Below are 26,622 nucleotides of genomic sequence, written 5' to 3' on the forward strand. Positions count from 1 at the left end.
AAGTCATGGGTCTCGCTAGGGTTCTAGTCTGAACAATATCCCACAAGTTCTATGAGTCAAGGGTACACCTCATCAAATTCAATCAAGTCGTATAGTTAAACCTGTCAAAACGAGTCTTATCAATAAAAGCATGCTTGGCAAATCAAGATGAAGGATTGTGAGATGTCTGAGGGTAAGGAGAATAGTAATGATGGGGAGGAGGATAGGGTGGATAGGCCAAAAAAGTCGGAGAGGGACCAACAGGTACCTGTGGGGCAAGCACGAGGACTCTAAAACTCTATGCAACTATTGACTGAGGAATAGTAGCATAACCAAAAGGCCCACTAGGAATTGCCATGAAGACAAATCGTGCATAAATTAGTCAACACCTAGATGAGTAAGAGTGGAGACCCCATGTTGGATGTAACCCAAAGGTGCATAGGATGGAGGTTGAGCCTCCCCCAAAGATGCATGAGCACTACCCGAAACTGAAGATATTAGAGGTCTTGAAGGTTGTGCCTATGTTTAAAGAACCCCCAGGTGTAGTCTGTGCAATGCCATGAGGTATTTGATATGCAAAGGTGAATGGTATAAATGGTACTAGCGATGTAGCGAAAGAAATGGATAGGATGGGTGGGGATTTGAAATAAAGATCCATTAACTTGATTTTGATTTAAGGATAAAAATATAAATGAAGATGAAGATGCAAAATGTATGGAAGAAAAAACTCCAAATTCATTCTAACTTTGAGAAGCAAAATTGAAAGAAAAAATGAAGAAAAAGAGTTACCAAGCTTTTTCTTATAATCACCCTTTCTTGTATTAACATATATGAGTGGATCTTCAATGGGAGATTTACAATGATCAACATATAGCAGTATAGCTTCATCTTGATCTTTAGAACATGGTACAAAGGTAGTGAGCAAAAGAAATAGAAGAAGAGACGAAAGAAGAAACTTGTGTGCCTCGCACCGAAGTAGGAGAGAGAGGTTGAAAGTAAGGAACGTACTTCAGATCTCTCTCTACAAGAGGAGGGACCCATCCCCCCATCCCTAACGAAAGCCTCTTGCACCAAAGTAGGAGAGAGAGGTTGAAAGTAAGGAACGTACTTCAAATCTCTCTCTCCAAGAGGAGGGACCCATCCCCCCATCCCTAACGAAGGCCTCAATGGCCTTGCAACGTCATTAGATTTGTGTGCTACATCTAACAAGAAAGAATTATAGCTTCTTCATGCAACTTTTGTTTAAAGGCTTAGCGACATAGCTCTTCAAATTTCCTAGCTCTATGAGCCAAGATTAGCTGCAACTCCTCATCTGTGATGGAATAATAATGTGTGTCCGTAGCATAGTTAAAAGGATCTCCGTCTGTATTGGAACCTTGCGGAGTTGACCATGAATGCCACTCTTACTCAATTCTTGGCATAGGCTCTTTTGGGGACTGAGTAGGTGTAGAAGTATTCGATGTCACCTTCCCTTCTATAGTTCCTACTTCTAAGGTGAGCTTTCCAATAAAGGGCTTAGGTTTCTTCAGCAAGAACCTAGCTTTGATACCAAATGCTCTTCCATAGAAAATACAAAAACAATCGTACGACAAATGTGTAGACTAATAAAGAACACACTAGGGTTAGGGTAACTCAAAAGCAAACACATTATGAAGTAAAGAATATTCACCCCCAAACTCTTGTGTCTCAAGGACCAGGGTAGAGAGTATGAACTACAACGTGTCATACTCTAACAGATCCGAAACGCAATAAGGTGGCCTCCATATGTATCTGGCAGCAGCAAACACAATAGTGCATGTTAGATCAGTGTGGCAAACGGGCTGCAAACACAGCTGGACATGATGAGATGGCAGCTGATTAAGGGTCCCACATAGCAAAAAGCAATGGTAGGAAAGAGAGAAAACTGCACAAGCGGCACCAAGATGCTTGAAATGCAAGGTATGAATGTCACCAGCTGTTGGTAACAGCTGATCTAGGCAAAACGCAGCTCCTCGGATGACATGCAGCAGCAAACACCAACTTTGGAGGATGGACAACAGCCGCTTTGATGATCCGTGGATAGATGTTGGCTGGAAACAGTTCAAATCTGCAAGGAATGTCTGAGAAACAAGCGCTTGATGGTCGAAGACGATAGTGGATAGCTTTGACTGAGATATCATCCACGTACGGAGTGTGGATAGCAAAGCTCTAGCACCTACAATTTGCAAAAACGAAATTGTGGCTAACTGGAGGGCAGCATGCCTATTTATAAAAAGTTTGGGTCCTCGCAATTAGAGTTTGTACTTACAAGACATAGACACTCTCTAGAAACGCAAAAGGTTTAATTCATCGATTGATTGAGTGTTGGGGCTTTTTTACTAAGATTAATGCATTTTTAGCTCATTATATGCATGGAGCAGTATTGCCATGGAAGATCAAAATGATCTTCTTGGAATGTTTGGCACTAATAGCAAATCCGATGACATTGATTACCCCGTGTGGGCATACATGACGTATCATGTTTTGATTGCAAAATAATCATGGATGTATGCATCAAGGACAAGGTTGAAGCATGCAAGCTATGTAGCAGCAACAAGCATCTTTTACTAGTAAAGATTCAACTATTACTAGTGGTTCATCAAGGTCAACACCTACTACTCCCCCACTTTCAAATAGTTGAGATGGGATGAGAACATATACATTGTTACATTTATGGTGTAATACTTTGGGGAACAAGTGCGAGAGAAGACCGCCCAGGGGCCTTGGCACCCAAATGGGGTCAAGGGAAGCCTAGGAAGTGAGTGTGTGCAAAAATAGTATAACTCACCTTAAGGAGACGGCTGGCGAGAGACACACAAGGAGTGAGAAGTCGAGCCAGCACTTCCTAGACGTGGCTGGGAGGAGAAACGGAGAACAGTCTCTCGTGCTTTTATGACTGGTAACAAAAGGGGGCACTTAGCAGAAACCTCCCGCATCGAACATTGACGCGCACTTAATACTGGTATCAGAGCGGGTCACGTCAGTCGTTGCCTGATAGACGTTTCTGTGTTGACGGGCTTTTTCGGAAAGAGCCGCCGGGTCCCGTCTTAGATGTTTCCGTGTTGGCGGATGCTTTCATGTTGCCGACAGCTATAGGATTGGCCGTGGTTATCACGCTACTCTCACACACTAGAGGTCTCCAATTCGTGTCTGGATTCGAACCTACGTGGGCGTCGCCTGACAGACTACTTCCGTGTTGGAATCATGGGCAGAGTTCATGTACTTGGCGTGGACGGCAGGATGGTGCAAGTCAAGCGAAGTCCCGTTTTAAATTACAATTGTGGTCACAGCTTGTTCACATGTGACTTGGGGGGGGTGTTCAGTCCCCTCCTTATCCTGTGTTCCTGCCCGACAGGCCTTATTCCCATGCGACCTGCACAGATTGGAGGAAAGTCGAACTGTTCCTCACGTTTTTTGCTATCACTAAGCTGTAAAGGCCATCGACATTTGCCCTATCACTATAATTAGGGAAGTACCTCATCTTGTACGCAAATTTCTTAAATTTTCTTTCTTATTCCAATGTATTAATGGAGGGGAAAGAGAAAGAGGGGGTAACTAAAGGCTCTAGTTCCAAGGACCATCCTATGGTGGATCCCCATGAAACGGAAATTCAAGAAGAACAATGGAAAGGATTTTTTACTATACGAGAACAATTTGATGATCTAACTGCTCGTGTGCAAGCACAGGGGGTTCAAATGGAGTTGCTAACTCAAGCACTCACCGAAATAAAATCCCAATTAGCCTTATTACTAGAAAGGGATAAAGGTAAGGTAGAAACCTTAGATACTCCATTTTCATCAAAAGATCTAGATGTGACTATCCGAGACCTTAGGGAACCCCACCAAAAGCTGAGGGATAACCCAGTGTTAAAATATATGAAACCCCCTCAGTTTCATGGGAAGGAAAATGATAAAAATAAAGACACTATCTTTAATTTTCTCCAAAAATGGGAGGATTTGCACAAACTTAAGAATACTCCACCGCATCTCCAAGCGCTGGAGGTCAGTCTAACCTTGGGACCGAAGGCATATAAATGGTGGAGAACTTTAAAGGAGGCAAATAAAATACCTGAAACTTGGGCTCAATTTGAATCGGTCTTTTTGAAAGAATTCCTTCCTAAAAATGAAAAGAAAAGAAATTGGGAAGATTGAGATTATGTCAGACAAAAGGGAAGACCTTTGCTGACATATCTCGAGGAGTATCGTGAGATAATCCTCAAATTGGAATAAATAGATAAATCTCAAAAGACGAGGATTCATAAGGGGACTAGATAAGGCCTATAAAAAGGAAGTGAAAAGGAGCTCACCCAAGACGCTTGAAGAGGCATTTAAATTTGCAATACGCATCCAAGAGCACTCACTAGTCTCACTGATACAGAGCCCAAGACTAAATAATTTAAAGCCTCAAAATTTGCAGGTAAATTTAAAAGGAAAATGCCATTCCTTAAGGGTAAGAAACAACCCTTTGAAAAGAAACAATATGTAAGGCCAAAGTTAAGTCAAGATGACTTTAATAAGGCGAAAAAAGAAAGGCCGTGTTTCAACTACCTATCTCCTAACCATGCTGCCTGGAATTGCCCTCAAAGGAAAAAGGGGGAAGATAAAGGAAATGATAAGGACAAGGGCAAGGGAAAAGAGAAACAAATCCATGTAGTGCAGACCCTGGAATCAAAGGGACATGAAAAGTATAAATCTTTAGAGGTCTTGCACAAGGATGTACAACATAGGTATTGTATGTCCACTTCTATGTGGCAGCCTACTTTCAGGCCACATGATTTAGTTAGAGTGCATGGATTGATAGCGGGAAAGAGGGTTAGAGTCATGATTGATGACTCTGCCACCCACAATTTCATAAATTATGCACTTGTGAAAAAATTGAAACTTCCCCAACAAAAGAGTAAGCATCAATATGTTGTTCGTATGATGCAAGGTCGGGATAATAAAATATGGGATACAAGGGTATCCAATTTGGAAATCGAGATCCAAGGATATAAAGATAAGCTTGATTTCCAAATTATAAATATGGAAGGGGCCGATATTGCTTTAGGGAGGGAGTGGCTATGGGGATTGGAACCATCCTTAAAGCATAGTTATCATCATAATACACTGGAATTTGAAAGGGATGGTAAGACTTTTGTGATTCAAGGTGAACATGAAGTATCTGATAACCCTTTGATATGTTCCATTGAAGTTCAAAAGCTGATAAAGAAGGAAGCTTGTGAGGTATATATGTTATGGTCCCTTCCTATACAGAACACTTTTACTTTTTGTAATACAAAGCAACAATTTTCTTATGTTTGTGAGTTGAATGTAAGTAATGAATTAAGTGGTTTGTTAGATGAATTCAAAGATGTGTTTTCTTCTTATTTACCAAGTGGCCTTCCACCGGATAGGAGTGATGTAAATCACCCAATTGACATAGATAGGGAAACACACCCTATTTCTAAACCATCTTTTTGATCAATTACAAGGGGCAAAATTCTTCACAAAGATAGACTTAAGATCACGCTATCACCAAGTAAGAATTAAGGCACAAGATGTTCCTAAGACAGCATTTCGTACTAGATATGGGCATTATAATTTTTTGGTGATGCCTTTTGGTCTCACTAATGCACCAGCTACTTTTATAAAGCTGATGAATAGTGTGTTATGGCCCTATCTAGGACACTTTGTAGTAGTCTTCTTGGATGATATCTTGATCTTTAGTAAATCAAGAGAATAACATTTGAAACATTTACGGTTAATATTCCAATTGTTTAAAGCCCATTCCCTTTATACGAAGAAAACTAAATGTGAATTTTTCACACAAGAGGTCAAATATTTAGGGCATATTATCTCGAAAGAGAGAATCAAGATGGATCCAGAAAAAGTAAGGGCAATTATTGAATGGCCATCTCCAAGGAACTTGGAAGAGCTACAGATCTTTCTAGATTTATCTGGATTTTATCGTAGATTCATTCGAGATTATGCCAAGATAGTTGTTCCAATGACGGACCACTTAAAGGGAAAGGGAATAGCTTTAATTAGGGAACAGACCAAAATGAAAGTTTTCAAAAACTTAAGGTAGCTATTGCTATAGCCCCAGTACTATTAATTGTGGATCCCAATAAACCATTCGTGGTAGAAGCTGATGCCAGTGATAGGATAGTAGGCAGTAGTCTTATTACAAGAAGCTCGACCAGTTGCTTTTGAAAGCAAAAAATTAGACCATGCAAAACAGAATTATTATGTTTATGAGAGGGAGTTGTATGCTACATGCAATGACGAAATGGAGACACTATCTGTACAGTGCCAAACTTTTGATCTTGTCGGATCATGAAAGCATTAAGTGGCTTAATGACCAATCGGATCTACAAGGGCATAAAGCCAGATGGGCCGGACTCCTCCAAGAGTTCGACTATGAGATAAGATATAGAAAATGAAAGTATAATATAGTGGCTGATGCACTCAGCAGAATGCCCATCATAAATTAATTGAGTTTTACTCAGTTCACTTCCGATTTGCTTGAATCCTTAAAAGGGAAATGCCAGGTTGATCCGGCATATTCCAACATATGGGAAGCAATAGAAAATGGGCATCCAAATGGAAGAGCCTCCACTGAGGAAGAAACATCTCAGGATGTTCAACACGGAAATGGAGCATCAGGGGTTGCTCAAATGGGATTCAAGTGGAAGAATTTTACTATTGATAATGGTTATTTACTCTACAAGGGTAGGATATGTGTCTCCAAAGATGAAGAAATAAGGCGCCAGATACTCTTTGACTGTCATGATACCCCTAGTGCGAGACATCCAGGAATATAAGACTTATAGTCTTATTAAAAGGTAGTTCTATTGGCCTGGAATGAATAAGGACGTCCTTGACTATGTGGTCAAATGTAATAAATGCCATGTTAATAAAGTTGAAAGATTGAAAATGGGAGGACTTCTCCACCCATTAGAGATTCCTTCGGAAAAATGGGAGAGTATCTCCATGGACTTTATTGTTGCGTTACCCAAAATACAGAGGGGGCACGACTCTGTGTGGGTGATTGTGGATAGGTTAACCAAAATGGCTAGGTTTATTACAGCTTCAACTGATGTTAAAACACCAAAATTAGCTAGATTGTTCATAGAGAACATATACCGATTGTATGGCCTTCCAGCAAATATAGTTTCTGATCAGGATAGAAATTTTGATAGTCAATTCTGGCGTGATGTATTTAGGAAATTGGATACTAAACTTAGCATGGGTACGACGGAGCACCTGCAAACTAATGGACAAACTGAAAGGATTAACCAAATCCTTAAAGATATGCTCAAGGCATATGTAAGTAAAAGGGCGCAAACTAATTGGGAAGAGTATCTACCAGTAGCAGAGTTTGCATATAATAGTGCCAAGCACTCTTCCACTGGATATAGTCCATTTATGCTAATGTATGGGTTTCAGCCCAAAGCTCCTCATGCAATAGAACTGCATAAGGAAAAGATTCAGGAAGCCGAGGACTTTTTGAAGGATATGAATAATATGTTAAAATTTACTCAAGAAAATATTAAGAAAGCTCAAAATTGAGCTAGAGCTTATGCAGGTCCTCACTAAAGAGACATCTCCTTTGAAGAAGAAAAATTTGTCTATCTTAAGGTGCCTGAACAAACTAAAACCATGAAAACAGGATGATGTCCAAAGCTGTCACCCAAGTATTGTGGTCCTTTCACAATACTTAATAGGATGGAAGAACATGCTTACAAGCTCCAACTACCTGCTGGTAGTAAAACACATCCAGCTTTTTATGTAAGTAAGCTAAGAAAGAAGCTGGGTGATATGGATAATCTAATCTTAAATTATAATATTGAGGAGCTATTAGATGACCAATCTAATCCACATAAACCAGAAAGAATTTTAAATGTTTATAACAAACCAACAAGGAATACTATTTATCAAGAATATCTGGTCAAATGAAAAGATTGTTCGGAAGAAAGCTCAACATGGAAGCAAGTAAGTACTTTAAGAAAAAGGTTTCCTAAATTACAGTTGGACCTTCCAAGTATCATTTTCGAGGACAAAACCAATTCTTAAGGGGGAGGAAATGTTACATTTATGGTGTAATACTTTGGGGAACAAGTACGAGAGAAGACCATCCGGGGGCCTTGGGCGCCCGAATGGGGTCAAGGGGAGCCTAGGAAGTGAGTGAGTGCAAAAATAGTATAACTCACCTTAAGGAGACGGCTAGCGAGAGACACACGAGGAGTGAGAAGTCAAGTTAGCACTTCCTAGACGTGCTGGGAGGAGAAACGGAGAACAGTCTCTTGTACTTATACTGGTAACAGAAGGGAGCACTTAGCAGAAATCTCCCGCATCGAACATTGATGGGCACCTAATATATATGCATATGCATTGATTGCCCTATTGTGCAAGAGGTCGGTTATTTCTCATATTTGATCATGTCCTATGAACAAGCAAACTGAATGTCCTTGCATTGTTGTATCAAGTACACAATGAAACATGCATTACATACTTGCAAAAATAGTTGGAGGTTGAGCATATGAATGAGGGAGATTCCCTCAATTCAAACATCAAGTAAATCAAAGAGCTCAAGGAACACTTGGCCAACATTGATGGACCATTGTAGATGCATCTCAGTCTTAGCTAGATTGCGAGATCTTTATCAAAACTTTGCTACTATCTTCACCGCCAATACAAATTCTTTTGATGAGCTGGTGCCCTTATTGCTATAGAAGAAGCAATCATGAGTTAACCAATCAAGAGCACTTTTAAACAATCAGGTATTTGCCGCCTCCCATAAAGGCAAGGTAAAGTCAAAGCTGAAAATGAGGCAAAAGCCTAAGGACAAGGAACCTAGTTGAAACATCCCCTTAGGGTTCAACTTGCAAGATGAAACATGATACAAGTCATTCCCACGACAGAAACCATGAAGGAAATGGACATCAAACTCACCTCCCAACCATAGAGCCAAACAGGCTCACCCCTAACCCTAGGAGCTAATAGCATATTGTGTCACAATCACATTCCAAGAGCTAGTGTCCCATTCCACCAGCCCACACCATCCCAATGTACAAATGTGTCAACTTACGAGTCGAAATTGCCTTGGCCATTAGTTTGGGGATAGTAAGCTGTGCTAAAACTGAGTTGAGTCCCAATGGCTTCGAAGATTCACACAATGACATGCATAATAGGGCCTTGAGTCCTATAAATAGGACATGGCTGGTCACTTTATGGCCACTATGACCGATATTAGTAGCGCCCATCCGAATGTCCATGAATGTAACACCTATCTTCCGACTCTAATGCTGCAAAAGATGAGGGTAAAAAGAAGACAGCATGCAACCATTGCAAGAAACCCAATCATCTCATTCACGAATGTCGCAAGCACATTGTCAATGAGAAAAAGAAGCAATCAAGCATGCAATTACAAAGAGACATTTAGTGTAAAGGATGAGGCAGTAAACATAGCTCAATTGGACACTTGTGATCCTTCATTGCACATGTACTACTTGTCAGTGGTTGAAGCCAAAGATGCATGGTACTTTGACATGGGTGCTTCTAAGCACATTAACTATCATAGAGGGTTATCTCTATACAAGACAAACCAAAGAGGGGATCAGTTGGTTATGCCAACAATGCAAGGCATTGGAGAGATTCCCATAGTTGCAATCAACAAGGATACAATGGTGTCAAAAGAAGTCTTAATTGTGATGTCTTGTATGTGCAAGGGATAAAGGAATATCTCGTCAACCTCAGTAATTGCACGTGTTGGTTTCTTCGCTTACTTTCACATGGATAGATGCAATGTGCGTATATGCAATGATGGTGATGTGGACTCAAAGAATTTCTTTCGTTGCATGAGGGGCCACTTTCTTCCAAGTCCTTGAGAGAACCCATGTAGATCCCCATGTGACTGCATCTTCTTTTAGGTTCTAGTTTTTGCAATGGTTGAGTTTTAAACCATCTTGGAGGATTCTCACTATTCCGTTCCACTTCTGCCTTTACCCTATGATTGAGGATCCTTCTATATTTGTGTTCCATGCAATAGAGGTTTCCAGTACGACTCTTCTCTAGCTCCCAAGTTTGAGATTTCAGTACTTCAGATCAGCACCAAGCTGCACTCCTAGGACCAGTGCCCTAACATCTCTGAATTCCATTATACTCCATGGTACAATCAAAAACAACACTCGAATGTCTTTGATCTAGCGGCATTTTCTCTAACAGTCCACTATACTCCATGGGATGATCGAAAACAATACTTAAATGTCCTTCCTCTAGGTGCATTTGCAGCGGATGTTACCACGAAGGCATTACCCATCAGCAGTCCTGGAGAACCTCTTGTGTTGAGTTGAGATTGGACATCTGCAATTGTGTCATTGTTTGGTCAGAGGGGGGCCATTTTGACAGGGTATTGAGAGCCAATGTCCAGTCCATATCCAAGCACATATCCACACAGTCGAAATGCCATATCCAAGCACATCTTGCCCTGTTTTAAGGCAACCATTTAGGTCAAACCAGTTTCCACCATTTTCTAATGTCCATCATAAACATGACATGCCTCATCAGATCTTCCATCATTCACACTCTTGCCTTTTTTTAAGCTCCACCCTTTGTATATGCTTCATTTCATATTCAGTATTTCCATCACCTAGGGCTCACAGCCTGGATCATTCATCATCCTCTGCCATTCTCATTTTTCATGGTCTCTCATGATGTTCACCTGCCCTAACTGTCAGTACATGTGTCGGGGACAACCTTTCTATTCAGCCATCTTTATTGTCTTTGTTGATCATTTTTTCATCATTCCTTTGCTTCGTCTTTACTCCTACATGCTATCCACATGTCTCACGATCAAATATTAAAATGCTTGTGAAGTTTGAACCAGGAATTGAAATGCTTATTTCAAAAGTAGATCCTCCATACACCTATACCTGTCCAAGGTCTCCCATCACTTTCAGATGTCGAGGTGAATCCTCAGAACCTCTGAATGGTACCATGACTTGGGACCCCATTTTTGCTGCCATTTGAGTGAAATTAACGTCAGTGCAAGATATAATAATAAGCTGCCTGTTGATATCATAATTCTCTCTTGCAATGTGAAAGAAGACAATATACCCAGTTGTTGAACGACAGAGCGTCCAAGAAATCCTGTTGAGCCAAATACAGTAGCTATAATACCACTGTATCAAAAAAGAAAACCTAGTTAGATGCAGCAAGCCATTAAGTGGGAATGAGACGATATTTTGCTTTCAAACTCAAAAACAGACATTTTGTCAACCTTACAGATGACCTCCCACCAGTTCCCTTAGAGATGATGTAATGGCCACCTTTAACAGTTAATGACGAGCCATGCCTCCGAGCTATCAAAGAATACCCTAGAAGAGCAAAAGAACTCAGTACCAAAGGTGGATACAAAGAACTTACATGTGCCAGTCCTAAACATAATAGAGCCCTAAAAGCATAGCACACTATTGTCAAGGATGCAGTCAAAAGATGAGAATGAAAAAAAGGTTTCTTCTTTTTTTGGATGGTTTTTTTTTTAATTGTGGAGCAAAAGAACTCAGTACCAAAGGTGGATACAAAGAATTTACATGTGCCAGTCCTAAACATAATAAAGCCCTACAAGCATAGCACACTGTTGTCAAGGATGCAATCAAAACATGAGAAGGAAAAAAAGGGTTTCTTCTTTTTTTGGATGGTTTTTTTTTAAATTGCGGAGGAGGGAGGAAGGTGTTGTGTTAACGGAAAAGATTTCTTTAAGGGAGGCTGAACCAAATAGAGAAGACCACCATTATTCAGGGATTCCATAACTTGGGATGGATCGTTCAGCAAACAAAAGACCACAAGCTCTAAAGAAGGAAGTTTTTTGAAGCACGAAGGTTCGATCCAAGTAATATTTGCCATGGCCAAGTCACCGATGATTGGTAACTAAGAAACCTAGCCCAAAGTGCCCAAAAGAGAAAACATAAGCCCAAACCACTTTCAGGACTCCTAAAATTTGGTGTGCTATAAAGTAGAAATGCTTAGCAATCTCCAAAGATTCCAACACATCCTCTTACAGCTCAATTGGGAGCCAAAGAATCCAAAAGAATACTTGTACTTGAAAAGTTTATGTCTTGTTTAAAAAAGAAAATTATCATTGCACCCCCCCAACTAATCCAAAAAGAAAGGACAAAACTCCAACAAAAGTGACATATCTAGTCAAATATGCCAAAGTAGAACCAAGAGCTCAAGATCAGCCACAAAAAGACAATCTAGAGACCACCAATTGCATCACAAGCGGAAAGATGGACACCCCCCTCCTTTCCCCAATGGGAAAATAAGGAAAATGTGAACCTATATAACTTCATGTAGTAGGCAAAGAATACAATCAATGTTGGCCCACACCCACACATAAAAGGAAACACTTGATATTAAAATTTGCCAATTCTACAAGCAATGCCCAATGTTTTAGTCTTTAGTTCTTTTTCAATTCTTAGCGTGAACACAACTAAAGTTATAAGTTGTGTCACCACTCTTAGGGTTAGAGTTAGAGTCAGTTAACTCTAGTTGAGTTAGAGCTAGGTCTATCTTAGACCCATCTTGTACCTTTTATTCTCATTCTTTTAGGTCAACAAGTATGCTCTAGTCTTTTGCTTCAGCACACTCTCATTGTATCTCTTTTCTCTCCTCCATAGACTACCATTTGCACAAAACCTAGCTAGCTCATTGGAGACAAACTCACCTCCTTTGTCAGAATGCAAGGTCTTGAGTTTCCTACTAGACCTATTCTCTTTAAAGATCAACCAATCCTTAAAGTGTGAGAAGGCTTCTGACTTCAGCTCCAAGAAGTACGCCTAAGTTATCTTGTTAAAATCAACAATTAGCATAATGTATAAACTCCCCTTAAGGGACACTATCCGCATCAATCCACATAAATCCATCGAAACAAACTCCAAGGGTTGCTTAGCCCTAAACGAAGCCTTCCTAGGAATCATGTCTCTATGCTACTTGCCGCAAATGCAAGACATGCATGGCAGGTGCCTCAACCCAATCTCTGGCAATCCACACACAAGCTAACCACCAGCTGCCTTCCTTAAGTACTCATAGTTGAGGTGGCCAAACTAAGCATGCCATAGCTTGGTTTGAGTTTGAGAAGAGAGAAAAAGAAAAGTGAAGGCTAATGAAGTCCGCATCTTGTAGACTCCATTCTCCTCATGACATGCACAAAGAACCTATGGACAATCTCTATCAAGAACTCCGAAACTCACTGCAAGAGTAAGATATCCCAAACCCAACACATAGAGAACTTCTAATATATAGGCACCTACCACTATCTTACTCGTCTAGAATCAACTCCATATCACCTTTGCCTTTAATAGGGACCGAAGAGCTATCACTTATGAGTGGCGAGAAGCACCACTATCCACAATCCACTCACGAAGCTAAGGGGCCAACATCACTGCATCAGAGGCTGCCTATCTTGCCACAAATGTGACAAGTAGACTCCTTGGCTTGGTCTTCTCATCCTTCTTCTTCTTGTTCTTCTTCCCCTTATATTGGAAAGACTAAACTATCAACGCCTCCGACTTGGGAGCATTCTGACCTTTGAGTTGTTCCTCCTATTCCATGACCATCGGAACCACCTCCTCCCGCTTAAGGATATCTATTTGCCTTAAAGCAATCAAGGCAGAATAGAATGCACTAAATCAAGGCAGTAATTGTGAAAGAAAAGTTATTACTATAATCTCTGAGGTAATCGCCTTGTTATGCTTATTTTGTTCCTCCTAAGTTCTGATGTGGACACTCCCTTATCCACAAGGACTTTTTACGTTCGAGCTAGAGAAGGGTTTTCCCCCCATGTGAACACTCATAAATGGATGTGATACTTAGTACCTTATGGATTGTACTTTCACATCATTCTCATATAATGAATGTGACATTCCAACACTCTCTTCTCTCTTCTTGTTCACTTAGGCAACAACCTGGATAAGCTTTGTCAGCCTACTTGTCATCATTGACGTCTACCTTGCTCATGAACACTCGTTTGCTTGCTGTATTTTCTAACTTGCACATCAAACTCACGTTCCGTCAAACTCGCCACACCATACAACGTTGTCAACTTTCACCACCTCACGCTATCCCTTGACAAGCCTAACAAACTCTATGTTGATGTGCCACCTCCATTTCTTCAGCCAACAAGCCTTGACAGCTGGCCATGTTATGCATGCCCAAATTCATCAATATTTTGCTCCTCTTCGACAGCATCATATTAATGATACATGATAACCTTGGTAATACTTAGCCTTAATCAAGATTAAACCATTGTTCGCATGTATCTCTCTTAATAGGCACAAAATTTGGGGATTTTTGTAGCAAGCATCAATATCTCAAATTTCACCAAAATTTATGGATTTTGTGTCTAGTGCCCAAAATTGCCTAATTTTCCACCAAAAATTTGAGACTTTTCACATTCAAATCCAAATTTCACCAAATCAATTTTGGGCTTTTGAGAAATCTCCCCAAATTCATCGACATTGAGGCCAATTATACCGTCTACATCAACATTTGCGGACATTGGAGCCATTTGAGCTGCAAATTTTTCACCATCATCATCAATTATGCGAAAATTTGTAAGTTTTTTTGCCTTTGCTTTGCTTTATTTTTCTGTTGCCTTATTTTTCTGTTGCCCTTGCATTTGCACTTTGGACAACAGCCAATTGGTCCCAAAAACTAGAAATTTGCAACAAGCAATGGCTGGGTAAAATGATTTTCTCAATATGTTTGGGGACTCTAATAAATTGGATACCACTAATTATCCCATGTGGACAGACATGATGAAGCATGTCTTAGATGCCAAGTGATTTTGGGGCTATGTATGTGGTTCAAAAGTTGGACCTTGTAGGCCATCTCGTAAGCTACACATTGATGCCCTTTGATCCATGATCTAGGCCCCTAGGCATTTAAACTGTCATTAAACGCAGTTGTTGCTCCCAATGTCCTAGGCATTGAGTGACACTGGGGTTAGGGTTTGCTATGACAGTTAAGCCGTTAGGGTTTCATTTTTTATTATAAAAAGACACTTTGTGCCTCATTAGCACATAAGTGTGGCATTATTCATTGTGATCACCTTGAGCGTTGTACTCTCTCTCACTCAATACATTACTTCTCATTTGTGACCCAATATCGTTGTGCGTCAATTAATTCTTTTATTCTCATTTATTCTCTATTAAATTAATTGCATAATTGCTTCACACCTAAGCCAACAATGGTATCAAAGCCACTTGCCTTCTTTGCCCTTGCCATCACTCACAGCCACATCAACACTAACCATTGCCATTGAGCTATTCTCGCTTGACCCACTACTCCTTGAGCCATTGCCCTCCGTGCTGTCATCTTTGTGTGTTCTTTACCAAGCGCTACACGAGGCTCTACCCTACCACTCTTATGCCAGCTTGCAATTTGGTTACCACCTTCATCCGACATGAGCCATTGCTCAGCCTTATCACTACTGCCCCAATCGCGATCATCTAACACTGCCTACTTACCGCCTTGATCGTCATGTTGCCCCAGACCATCACGTTGCAATTGCCGCCTTCCAATCGATAGTCCACAACCATTCTACCACCCGCTTCTTGGGTACATCTCTTGTTTCTTGGTTCAGCAAGAAACAAACTACAATTGCTACTTCCAATTGTGAAGTTGAGTACAAAGTAACATTCACAACAACAGCAAAGTGTGTTTAGCTTCGCAAGTTACTTGCAAATCTTCATGTGTATCAAACGGCTTTGACACTTATCTTCACTAACAACTAGATTGCTTTGGCCATTGCCCGAAGCCTAGTGTTCCATGCTTGTGATGGAGCTTGACAGAGCTGAGAGTGAATGTGAGGGATAACACACACACAGAGTAGAGAGCAATAGAATGGAGAGTGAGCACAACACCTTTGATGTTCGATACAAAGGCTAGTGTACCTCTTCAGGTTTTAGATAGATATATATGAAAGTACAAATGTCCTAGGGATGTGTTCACACCCGTGCACATATAAATAATAAAAGGCACGATGGCCCTTTATTCCCAACAATCTCCCACCTAAAGGCAATGTGCCTTAAGAGGAGAAATGAATCGGCAAAACAATGCATCCAATAAGTCTTCTAGTGCTTTGCATACTAGAGGCAAATCATAGTAAAAAGGCGAATCTGATAGCAAGGGATGCAATAAATCACATGGTAAGGATATTGAATGCCATCATTGTGGCAAGAAGGGTCACTTTAAACGTGACTGCTACAAATGGAAGAAAGAGAAAGAAAAGGACAAGAAGACAGATGATAGCAAGGAAAAGAAGAAAGAGAGTCAACCTAGGAAGAGCAGTGTCAAAATTGAAGAGGTGAATGTAGTCACTCATGACAGTGACAGTGGGAATGACATACTCTTTGTCTCTTTATACTTTAGTACACATGCTTTACTTGCAAATACGGATGATGACTCTGATTCCAGTTTGTTATGACAGAGAGCGCAAGGAGGATTGAGACACGCAATGCTTTCTCTCAATAGAGAGAGAGAGAGAGAGAGAGAGTGAGTGAGTGCAGAGTAGAGAGTGAGAGTCTGAGAGAGAGATGCACGATGTTCTTGGGTACAATTTCTTCCATGAGTAGAGCACTCTCTACATCAGCATACAAAAGCATCGCATTAGAATTGCTCATAGCAGTCTTGAATGTATCCCAACTCTCTAGTAGAGTACAAAGCAAGAACGTAGCCTTAAATTGTTCATCAATCTTGAACTCCAAGGCAACCAACTGGCTGAAAATGGAGTTAAACTCACTCAAGTGAGTAGACATTGCTGTACCTTCTTTCATACAAAAATCTATAAGCTTTTTCAGCTAGTAAACTTTGCTTACGGCACTCTTCTGGGCATACAGTTCTTCCAGTCGAGTCCAAATACCATAGGCAAAATCCAAACCTTCAATATTAAACAGCAAGGTATCAGAAATCAATAGCTCGATGGTTGAGCGTGCAAGCTCATTTAACTCATCCCAATCTTCCTATTCCATATCTGCGGGCTTTGCCCCTTTGGTCTTAATCGGCCTTGCCTGCTTCTTCTACAACACCATATTATACCATTGTTTTTGCCAAACTGCAAAGTTACGTGCTCCTTCAAGCTTCTTAATGTGCATGAGATGATTGCAATCACTGCTGCCAGCCATGATTTTCAGCCCAAATGTGACCAACAAATTCGGTAAATGCAGGCCAAAACTGTCACACAAGTGACCAAGGTACAAACAAGAACCAACCAACAATAAATAACCACGTAAAAGCAGAAATTTCAGATCTGCAAATAAATTTTCAGAAGCACTAAACCTTTTTGCTACAGCACTCCACAACCGACTACAGTTGTTCCAAGGATAAATACATCACATTACATGAGAAGTCCCAAATTTTAGCTGCAATTTTTGTTGTACATGCACCCATAGGCACAAAATTTGACACGCACGGTCAAAAGCCCCAAAATTTTTGTGCTCAAAGCATCAACCATACATCTGCAGTGTCTCTGACATGCATAGAATAGGCCAATTTTGCCAAAATAGAGAAATTTCAGCAAACCCCCAAATTTTTCAAGTGCTAGATTTCCAAATTGCATGGAATTAAACCCGCATGTACATAAAATGACCAAATGGTGCACAAATTTCACCCAAACAGCAAATGCCCCAAATTAAACAGGGTCCAATGTGCATCAATGTCGAGAAATTGGGTAAATTTCAGCCCAATTCTTGCATGTACATAAAAAGCCCCAAATGTCGGAGGTAAAATGTCACAAATTCATGCAATTGCTGAGACAAATATCACTGTTGTGTTTTGCTCGCATCAAATCTGGACAAATCCCCAAATTTTTGGCACAAATCTGCCCAAAATTCTGAACTGTGCTTACACGCACGAATGCCCGCAAAGGAAAAGGGGTAAAAAGGGATTTTTTAAGAAAAAACCGATTTTTGAGAAAAATATGACGAGGAGGGGGTCCGTTGACCCGCCGACCTGGGTCGCAACTGTGCAATTGGCGGTCACCACACGCGCTAGACCCATCTCCTCACCACGTGCTGGGGCCTTATGCAGCGCTTGTCTGTCACCATCGTTTGTGGTGCAGCATCGTCTGCCCATCGCCTTCTGCAAAACCAGCCGTCGTCGCCTTTTGCAGCCCAATCACACCAAGACCAGCAATCGTCTAAACTGTTCGCCTGCAACTGCCTAGTCGTTGCATGACCCGCACATGTTCGTCAACGTGATGCCTGGCACCACACGTTTTGCAGCCCATTGTACCTCCGACTCTGCCTACTAAACATCCAACTCCTGCACGACTGCTGAAGCATTCAACACAACCTGTGCTCTGATATCAGTTTGATGGAGCCTAATGGAGCTGAGAGTGAACACGACGGATAACATACAAAGAGAGTAGAGAGCAGTATAAAGGAGAGTGAGCACGACACCTTTGATGTTCAGTACAAAGACTAGTGTACCTCTTTAGGTTTTAGATAGATATATATGAAAGTACAAATGTGCTAAGGGTGTGTTCACACTCGTGCACATATAAAAGGCACGATGGCCCATTATTCCCAACAACCTCCCACCTAAAGGCAATGTGCCTTAAGAGGAGAAAAGAATCAACTAAGTCTAGGTATGTACAAAGATGAAATACATATACCTACCCAACTCTCATCATCTGTCAGCAATGAGCAAACCGATCTGCTGGAAGACCCTTCGTGAGAAGATTTGCAAGATTATCATCCATATGCACTTTGACAAGCTCAATGCTCTTGCTGTCAAGTACATCTCTAATGAAGTGACGCATGACCAGCATAGTCTGCATCCGTAAACCCAACGACAAATGCCTTCTGCTTTCCGAAGCAGATGCACAAATCCTTTGTGCCTTTGAGATATCTCATAAATATCTTTCACTACTTTCCAATGCTTTTTACCAGGGTTTGCCATGTATCTACTAACCACTCCCGCTGCAAATGCAGTGTCAGGACGTGTAGCAATGATAGCATACATCAAACTGCCAACAGCTAAAGCATATGGTATCTTGGCCATTTCAGCCTTCTCATCATCAGATGTAGGGCTGTCCTCTGCACTGAGTTTCACATATGGAGGCAATGGAACCCCAATTGTTTTCCCCCCTCCATATTGAAACGCTACAAAACCTTGGAAATATACTCTTGCTAAGATAGATAGAGTAATCCTTTTGACCTATCTCTGAGTATTCGCATGCCAAGAATGTGATTTGAATCACCAAGATCCTTCATGTCAAAGCTGACATGAAGACTTTGCTTCAGTGAGTCCAAGGCATGAGTATCCCTGCTAGCAATCAACATATCATCAACATACAAAACCAAGATAATTAGGCTGCCATCTGCTGCCTTCTTGGTGTACGAGTAGTGATCCACTTGACTTCTACGAAAACCTTAAGACTGCATAAATGTATCAAACTTATGATACCATTCTCTTGGTGCTTGTTTCAGCCTATACATACTCCTTTTGAGTTTACATATCATCTTCTCTTTCCCTTTTGCCACAAACCCTTCAAACTGCTGCATATATATATATCTTCATACTGATCACCATGTAAAAATGCAGTCTTTACATCCATCTGTATAAGCTCCATATCTTCAGCTGCAACCAAGCCCAAAATGATTTTCAATGTAGTCATCTTGACTATAGGAGAGAAGATCTCATCAAAGTCAACTCCATGTTCCTTCTTGTACCCCTTCGCAACCAATCTTGCTTTGTACTTTGGCAAGGAACCAGAAGTGACCTTCATCTTGTAAACCCATTTGCATGGAAGAGTTTTTTGCCCTTTAGGCAACTGCGCCAAGTCCCAAGTGCCATTTTTCTCAAGAGATTCCATCTCTGACAACATGGCTTTATACCATTTCTTGTTGTCCTATTTGTCCATTGCTTCCTTGAAGCAACACGGTTCACCACAGTTTGTCAACATGACATAATCAACCACATTGTTTGCATCAGGAACGAATCTATCAGGTTGTCTAGTAGCCCTAGACGATCTCCTAACCCAATCATCATTGTTTGCTGGCTGTTGAGCTTGCAAATTTTCATTTTCAGCTTGTTGTCCTGACATTTCAGCCTACAAATCAATATTAACAGCTTGATGTCCTAGCTATTCCTGCACATCCAGTGGATCATCATTATGGGCAATGGCTGGCTGATCATTTCCAGCATTATTTTATGCATTTGCAGGTTCATTTACAGCAAGTAATTGATGCTATACAACGGGCACATTTTGCTGTCCAAAAGGTATTTCTTCCCAAAATACAACCCTACTGACCTCCATAGTCTTTTCGGGCTGTTTATGCATGTAATCTTTCCGGAAGATAACATCATTGCTACGTACTATTTTCCTTTTCTCGGGATCCCATAATCTATACCCCATTTCACCCTCGTCACCATGTCCTAGGAAAATGCATTTACAGGACTTTGGCTCAAGTTTGATGCGTTCTTCTTTACAAATGTACACAAAAGCCTCGAAGCCAAACACTTTCAGGTGAGCATATGAGGTGGCTTGCCCAACCACGCTTCCTAAGGGATCCCCCCCCCCCCCAAAAGACCTGTTCGGTGACAGATTAATCAAGTGAGCAACTATCATAATAGCCTCTACCCAAAAGCCATGGGATAATGCAACATGAGACAACATAGTACGGATTTTATCCTGTATGGTCCAATTCATATACTCTGCAACTCCATTTTGGGATGGATAATGAGGGGTAGTGAGCTCCCTCTTTATCCCTTTGCTGTCACAAAATGCCTGAAAGGCCTTGGACACATATTCTCCACTATTGTCAGAGCAAAGACATTTAAGTGTCTTATCACTCCGATTTTCAATCAATGCCAAGAATTTTTAAAACTTGTCAAGCACTTCGTCCTTGCTACGAATAGGGTAAACCCATACCTTCCGTGTAGCATCATCGACAAAGGTGACAAAGTATTTCTTTTCCCCTAAAGATAACTTTGGCATCTGACATACATCGGAATGTACTAACTCTAGAGGAGAAGATTTCAACGAAAGAGACTTCTTATGAGACGTCTATGCATGTTTACCATAAACACAATGATCCCGATTCACAATGCTCAAAATCAGCATAACGAAGACAAGGCAAGTAACCCAAACGAGAAAGAACTTTCATTCCAGTTTGACTCATGCGTCTCAACCAACCATGCCACAAAGAAACACTTGGCTACTCAATCATGGCAATAACATGGTCACGCACACTAGATACGTGGAGAGGATACAAGGTATTACTTTTACAACCTCTAGCAATCACTCTAGATCCCTTACAGATCTTCCATTTCCCATAACCAAAGGTGGTATGAAATCCATCGTCATCTAGCTGCCCTATGCTAATCAAGCTCTTCTTGAGCTGAGGTACATGCTGTTCATACTGAAGTGTGAAGACAGAACCATGCTGAAACTGCAACTGCACACTGTCAATACCTACAATGTCACATGCATAGTTGTTCCCAAGATGGACAATAGCCCGCACAAAGTATATGGAAATTCATTACCATTATATTCATGAGCAGATGTCACCTGGAGAAATAGAATTGTCCTACATACCCACTAAAGACAACTTAGCAAATCTTTTCACAAAGGCTCTTCCTCCACCAAATTTCCAAGCTTTTCGACAAGCCTTGAACTTAATTCCATTTGTTACATGATTTGCCATATTCTGTACTGTCATAGGTTGCTATATCCACTTGGATCAACTTGTGCAACCATGACCTTATATTTCTTCTTATTTTCTAGAATTCTATCATTTTTCCTAAATCAATCAATCCATTTCATGGAGAGAAGTTTGGAGACCATCTCGTGAGCTATGCGTTGTGTCAGAGATCATAGCCTGTCCTGTCTTGGAGGGCAGTACCAGCAGCAGCAGTCGGACTGCCACGTGGCAGTCCGACTGCCTGCAGCTGATTTATTCCTGGCTGCGCCCTATTTCTGGCGCCCCAGTTCGTGGCTGTTTTCGACTATTTATAGTCGACGTTTCCAGCAGTCTGCCTACTCCTCTGTCGCAGATTACAGACCGGTGCCGTGCAGATTTCTGTCTCTGTTCACAGATTTCAGACAGCAGACAGTGCAGACTGCAGCAGACTTCGAGGTGGACAGCAGGTCGCATCGTCGAGGTGGAGACACGCAGTCCAGCGCATTGCGCCCGTGTATATCTTTGTATTCAGCATTCTTTATACAGCAGATCTTCATTGTACACTGTCTCTTTCTCTCCCTTTTCTCTCTGCGTTCTCTCTCTCTCAGTCCTACGCTTCCGCACCGCTGCACTCTGACACGTTGATGCCCTTTGATCCATGATCTAGGCTGCCCCTAGCGTCCTTGCACTAAGTGACACTAAGGTTAGGGTTTATTTTAGGGTTTTCTATGACGGTTAAGCTATTAGGGTTTCCTTTTTTACTATTAAAAGACATCTCTCATTAGCACATAAGTGTAGCATTATTCATTGTTATCACCTTCAGCATTGTACTCTCTCTCATTCATTAATGCACTACTTTCCATTTGTGATTGAGAATCGTTGTGCAGTGATTAATTCTTTCATTCTCATTAATTTTCTATTAAATTAATCACACAATTGCTCCATGCTTGGCTCAACAAGTCTACAGGCCCAGCCACACAAAATGCTACGCATTCTTGTAGCTCATCCACTGTCACTAGTGGATCTTGCACTCTAGCTCCTCCACCTTCCATTGCACATCAATTGAGATGGGATAGACATGATACCCAAGCTTATGCTTCAATGCACTCTCATCCAAGAGATAGGTTATCCCGCATATTTAATCGTGCACAACGGCCTAGGATGCTTGAAATAAGCTTGCTTCATTATATCAAGTGTGCAATGAGGCTTGTGTAGCCTATTTGTGCAAGCAACTTGAGATGGAGCACATGACAGAGGGTGATTTTGTGGATGCATACATTACATGTATCAAGGACATTACGGAGCAACTTGTAAATATTGATTAAATAATTCTTGATGGCTCCCTTGTATCTACAATCTTACCTGGCCTACCTAATATTTATCAAAGTTTTCCCACTAAACTTCGCTTACTTGCAAAAGAAACTATCGAGACATATACATTTAATGCGTTGATGTCATTGTTATTACAAGAGGAGCAAGCAAGGGTGAATCACTCTAACATAAGTATAGACACTCAAAGGATAAAGGCAAACCATCTTCTTCCACGAACTCTTCGAGCACCAAGGATGATGGTGTAAAGAAAACTGCTAGGGTTTACATTGAGAACACACAGAGTGTACGACCACGACAAAAACACAAAGAGAGAGACACAGACACAGAGGGCAAAACTCAAACCCTAAACGCAAAACGCAAAACTCAAAACTCAAACGCAAACAAAAGAAGGGAAAGAGAGAGCACAACTCTGAAGTGAATGAATACTCTAAATGAATGTAAGAGTGTACAATGTGCTAAAGGGCAGAGCAACGTCAGAGTGTGACGTCCACTGGAACGGATCCCAAGTCTATGACCACCAGTCAGAGTGTAGGAGTGTTGAATAGTGAATGGCAATAAGCTGGTCACCAAAACACAGCAGTCTAGAGATTGGAAACTGGTAAATGCAGCAATGTACCACCGATCGAAGGCTAGAGACTGTGCACAATCTACTGTAAACAGCAGGCTGAAATGGTGTCTGATGTAGCTGGCGATGATTGGATGATCAGATCGCAATAGATGGTGATGTTGCCACAGCTGACATCAGCATGCATGAAGGCGCCAGCAGCAGGAGCAAACACGGATGGAGTGGCAGCAGTATCGAGGGCTAGACAGCCACATGGGAGGAGGCCGATGGCTGAAATCTGCACGTGGAGTGAGAAACCTGCACAAATAGAATGAATCTGAATGGGGGCAGCTTGTCTATTTATAGATGTGGAAGCGCACCCAAAAAATTAGGGTTTCCATAAAAACTCTCTTGAACCGCTCCCCGTTTAAGGGTTTCCACTGAACTCTCTCGAACCGCTCCCCGTTTTAGGGTTTTTCTTTAAAAGAGCATTTTTTAGTGTGTTTTGGGGCTGTTTAAGAGGCTAGTCAGCAAGTAATGCATATTTAGCTCAACAGATGGTGCTAAGAAAAAGAGATGCAATTACTATAGAAAAAAGGGACATGTTGTTGAAAGCATGAGTGTTGCTGAAAATTCAGCAAATACAAAGGATGCAACAGCACATTTAGCAAGCTTGGACATTCGTCAATCTTATGCTTTTATTGTGTGTTGTTCATATGATACTTCTTCACATGAACATGGTCTATCAGTGGCTGAAAATTGCAATATATGGTTGACATCAGAGCTTCCAAGCACATAACATACTTTCGCGACTTCTTTGTATTATATGCAAATTTATAAAAGGAAAGATCTGTTGTATGTGCAAACAATGTTGCGTATGCAATTCTCAAGGCATTGGTCAAATTCCCATTATTGCAGTAGATAGAAAAACTATTGTGCTTGAAAAGTTCTTGTGTGTGCCAAGCATAAAGAAAATTTTACTTTTAATTTCAAACATTGCATGTGCTGGTTTTGTGGTTAAATTCCACATGGATCAATGCAATGTCTATGATTATAGTGATAGGGATGCCCTCATTATTACTTGTACATTATACAATGGACTCTATCAGCTTGATTTACATGAGAGAAAAGCATCAAAGAATGCACTACACGTTGATGACACCATTTTAGATGACACTGAGTTATGGCATGCTCATTTTGATCATCTTATTTATGGCAGTTTGCTTTGCCTAAAAAGTAAAAATATAGTGCTTTATCTCCCTCTGTAAAAGCACCTACAGACAATGCATGTGAAAGTTGTGTACTTGGCAAAGTGAATCGTGCTTCATTTCCCAAAGGTGGATCTATACGTGCTGATGAAAAATTACCACTTGTGCATAGTGATGTTTGTGAACTTTCTTCGCCTTGGCTGAAAATGACAATGGACGCTAGCTGATTACACTATATACCAATCAAGGGGGTGTCAAAAGATGACGTACCAACGAGACAGTAGGGTCTGCGGGGAGGAACAAGAGTGAACAATCAACTCAGCAAACATGGAGAAGAGAAGAGAAGAGAGAAGAAACTCTGATGAATGGAATGATGAAGTTTTGAATCATGAAGTGAATGTGATACAAGGGAACAAGGGTGCCATAGCACAAGGAAGATGATGAAGACAGCCATGAACCACGAACCACAATGTCCTCCTGAAGGGGTGTGAGGATAGAGGAGAGACTAGAGAGAAGAGGTGATGGACTGAATGAATCAGCCGTGAGGAATGAATAAGAGAGTGGCCTATAAATAGGCACAGTCAGTCTAGGATGGTGCCCCTTTTTGGGGTTGCAAACCCTAAACGCAAAACGCAGAAACGTAAAAAAGAGTTTAACACCTTTTTGGCTCAAAGGGGCATTACACATCAATGTACTACGCCTTGCACACCTCAACAAGCCAATGTGGCTGAAAGAAAAACTTGTACTTTGATGAAAATGGCACATTGTATGCTTTCACACAATAAGTCGTCCCCAAAATTTTGGCTTGATACTATTATGTTTAGAGTTTATGTGCTGAATCGTACTCCCACTAAAGCATTGGCAAAATGTACACCTTATGATTCTTGGAATGGCCGAAAACCAATGGTGTCACATATTTGTGTCTTTTGTTATTTGGCATATGCTTTGGTGCCACAATCACAAAGATAATTTACAAGACAAGGCTGTCAATTGCATTTTTATTGGTTACAAGGCAGAGAGTGAAGAGTACCTCTTGTACCAAACCTCAATCAACAAGATTTTTGTTAGTAGAGATGTGATATTTGCTAAACGTGCTGGTCAGCCCTTCATAGACTGCAAAAATCAGCCCAATATGGTATCTCTGGACATGTTTGACAGTTTGTTGCCATTATTTCAGCAAAGCACACCTGATTTTGGTCAATTTCAAGAACCTATTGAGGGTTTAAAGCAGAAAAATCAGCAACAAATACATGCTGAACAACAGCCTGATTTTCAGCCCATTGATCAAAGCATTGCTAATGATGAAGTGGCCAATGAGAGGGCTACTATTCGGGAAGCTAAACAGTCCCTCGATAGTTGGTAGATACATTACTGGATAGCAAACAATCCATTTACTTCCCGGTAGAAGTACAGCAGCCACTCACCATACACAAGGTAAACTTGGTTGCACAAGTACTCATAGCCACTGCATGCAATGAGGAACCTGTCTCTTTACATGATGCTTTATACAATGAACATTGGATGGCAGCTATGCAATCAGAAATGAACTCTATTCATAAAATGACATATAGGAGTTATGCGAGTTGCCTATTGGAAAGCCTGCTACAAGCACAAAGTGGGTTTACAAGTTAAAACTAGATTTGATGGTGGCATTGATCACTACAAGGCACGTCTTGTTGCCAAAAGGTATGCCCAACAGCATGGGACCGACTATGACAAGACGTTTGCACCCACTTCACATATGACCACTATTCGTAGTGTCATTTCATTGGTTGCTCACTTTGATTGGCATATGCATCAATTGGATGTGAAGATTGCTTTTCTGAATGGTGATCTCCAAGAGGAAGTTTATGTCACACAACCTCCTGGCTTTG

At 41.0% G+C, this 26,622-nt stretch overlaps 1 protein-coding gene across 1 annotated transcript in view; it reads right to left on the reverse strand.

The window, feature by feature from the left end:
• The window catches only part of LOC148011776 (NAD(P)-binding Rossmann-fold superfamily protein), a 65,532-nt gene that overhangs the window by 16,321 nt on the left and 22,589 nt on the right, over positions 1–26,622 (reverse strand). Inside the window, exons 2-4 of the mRNA XM_087670685.1 lie at positions 11,257–11,353; positions 11,094–11,158; positions 10,910–10,995 (exon numbers count right to left, since the gene is read on the reverse strand). Coding sequence (XP_087526811.1) covers positions 10,910–10,995; positions 11,094–11,158; positions 11,257–11,353 — 248 coding nt within the window. The remainder of the gene's footprint in view (positions 1–10,909; positions 10,996–11,093; positions 11,159–11,256; positions 11,354–26,622) is intronic.

The sequence above is a fragment of the Lygodium microphyllum genome, chromosome 28 (assembly GCF_053477565.2).
Source record: "Lygodium microphyllum isolate KBCC chromosome 28, Lygodium_microphyllum_v1.1.10, whole genome shotgun sequence".
Taxonomy (NCBI): Eukaryota; Viridiplantae; Streptophyta; class Polypodiopsida; order Schizaeales; family Lygodiaceae; genus Lygodium; species Lygodium microphyllum.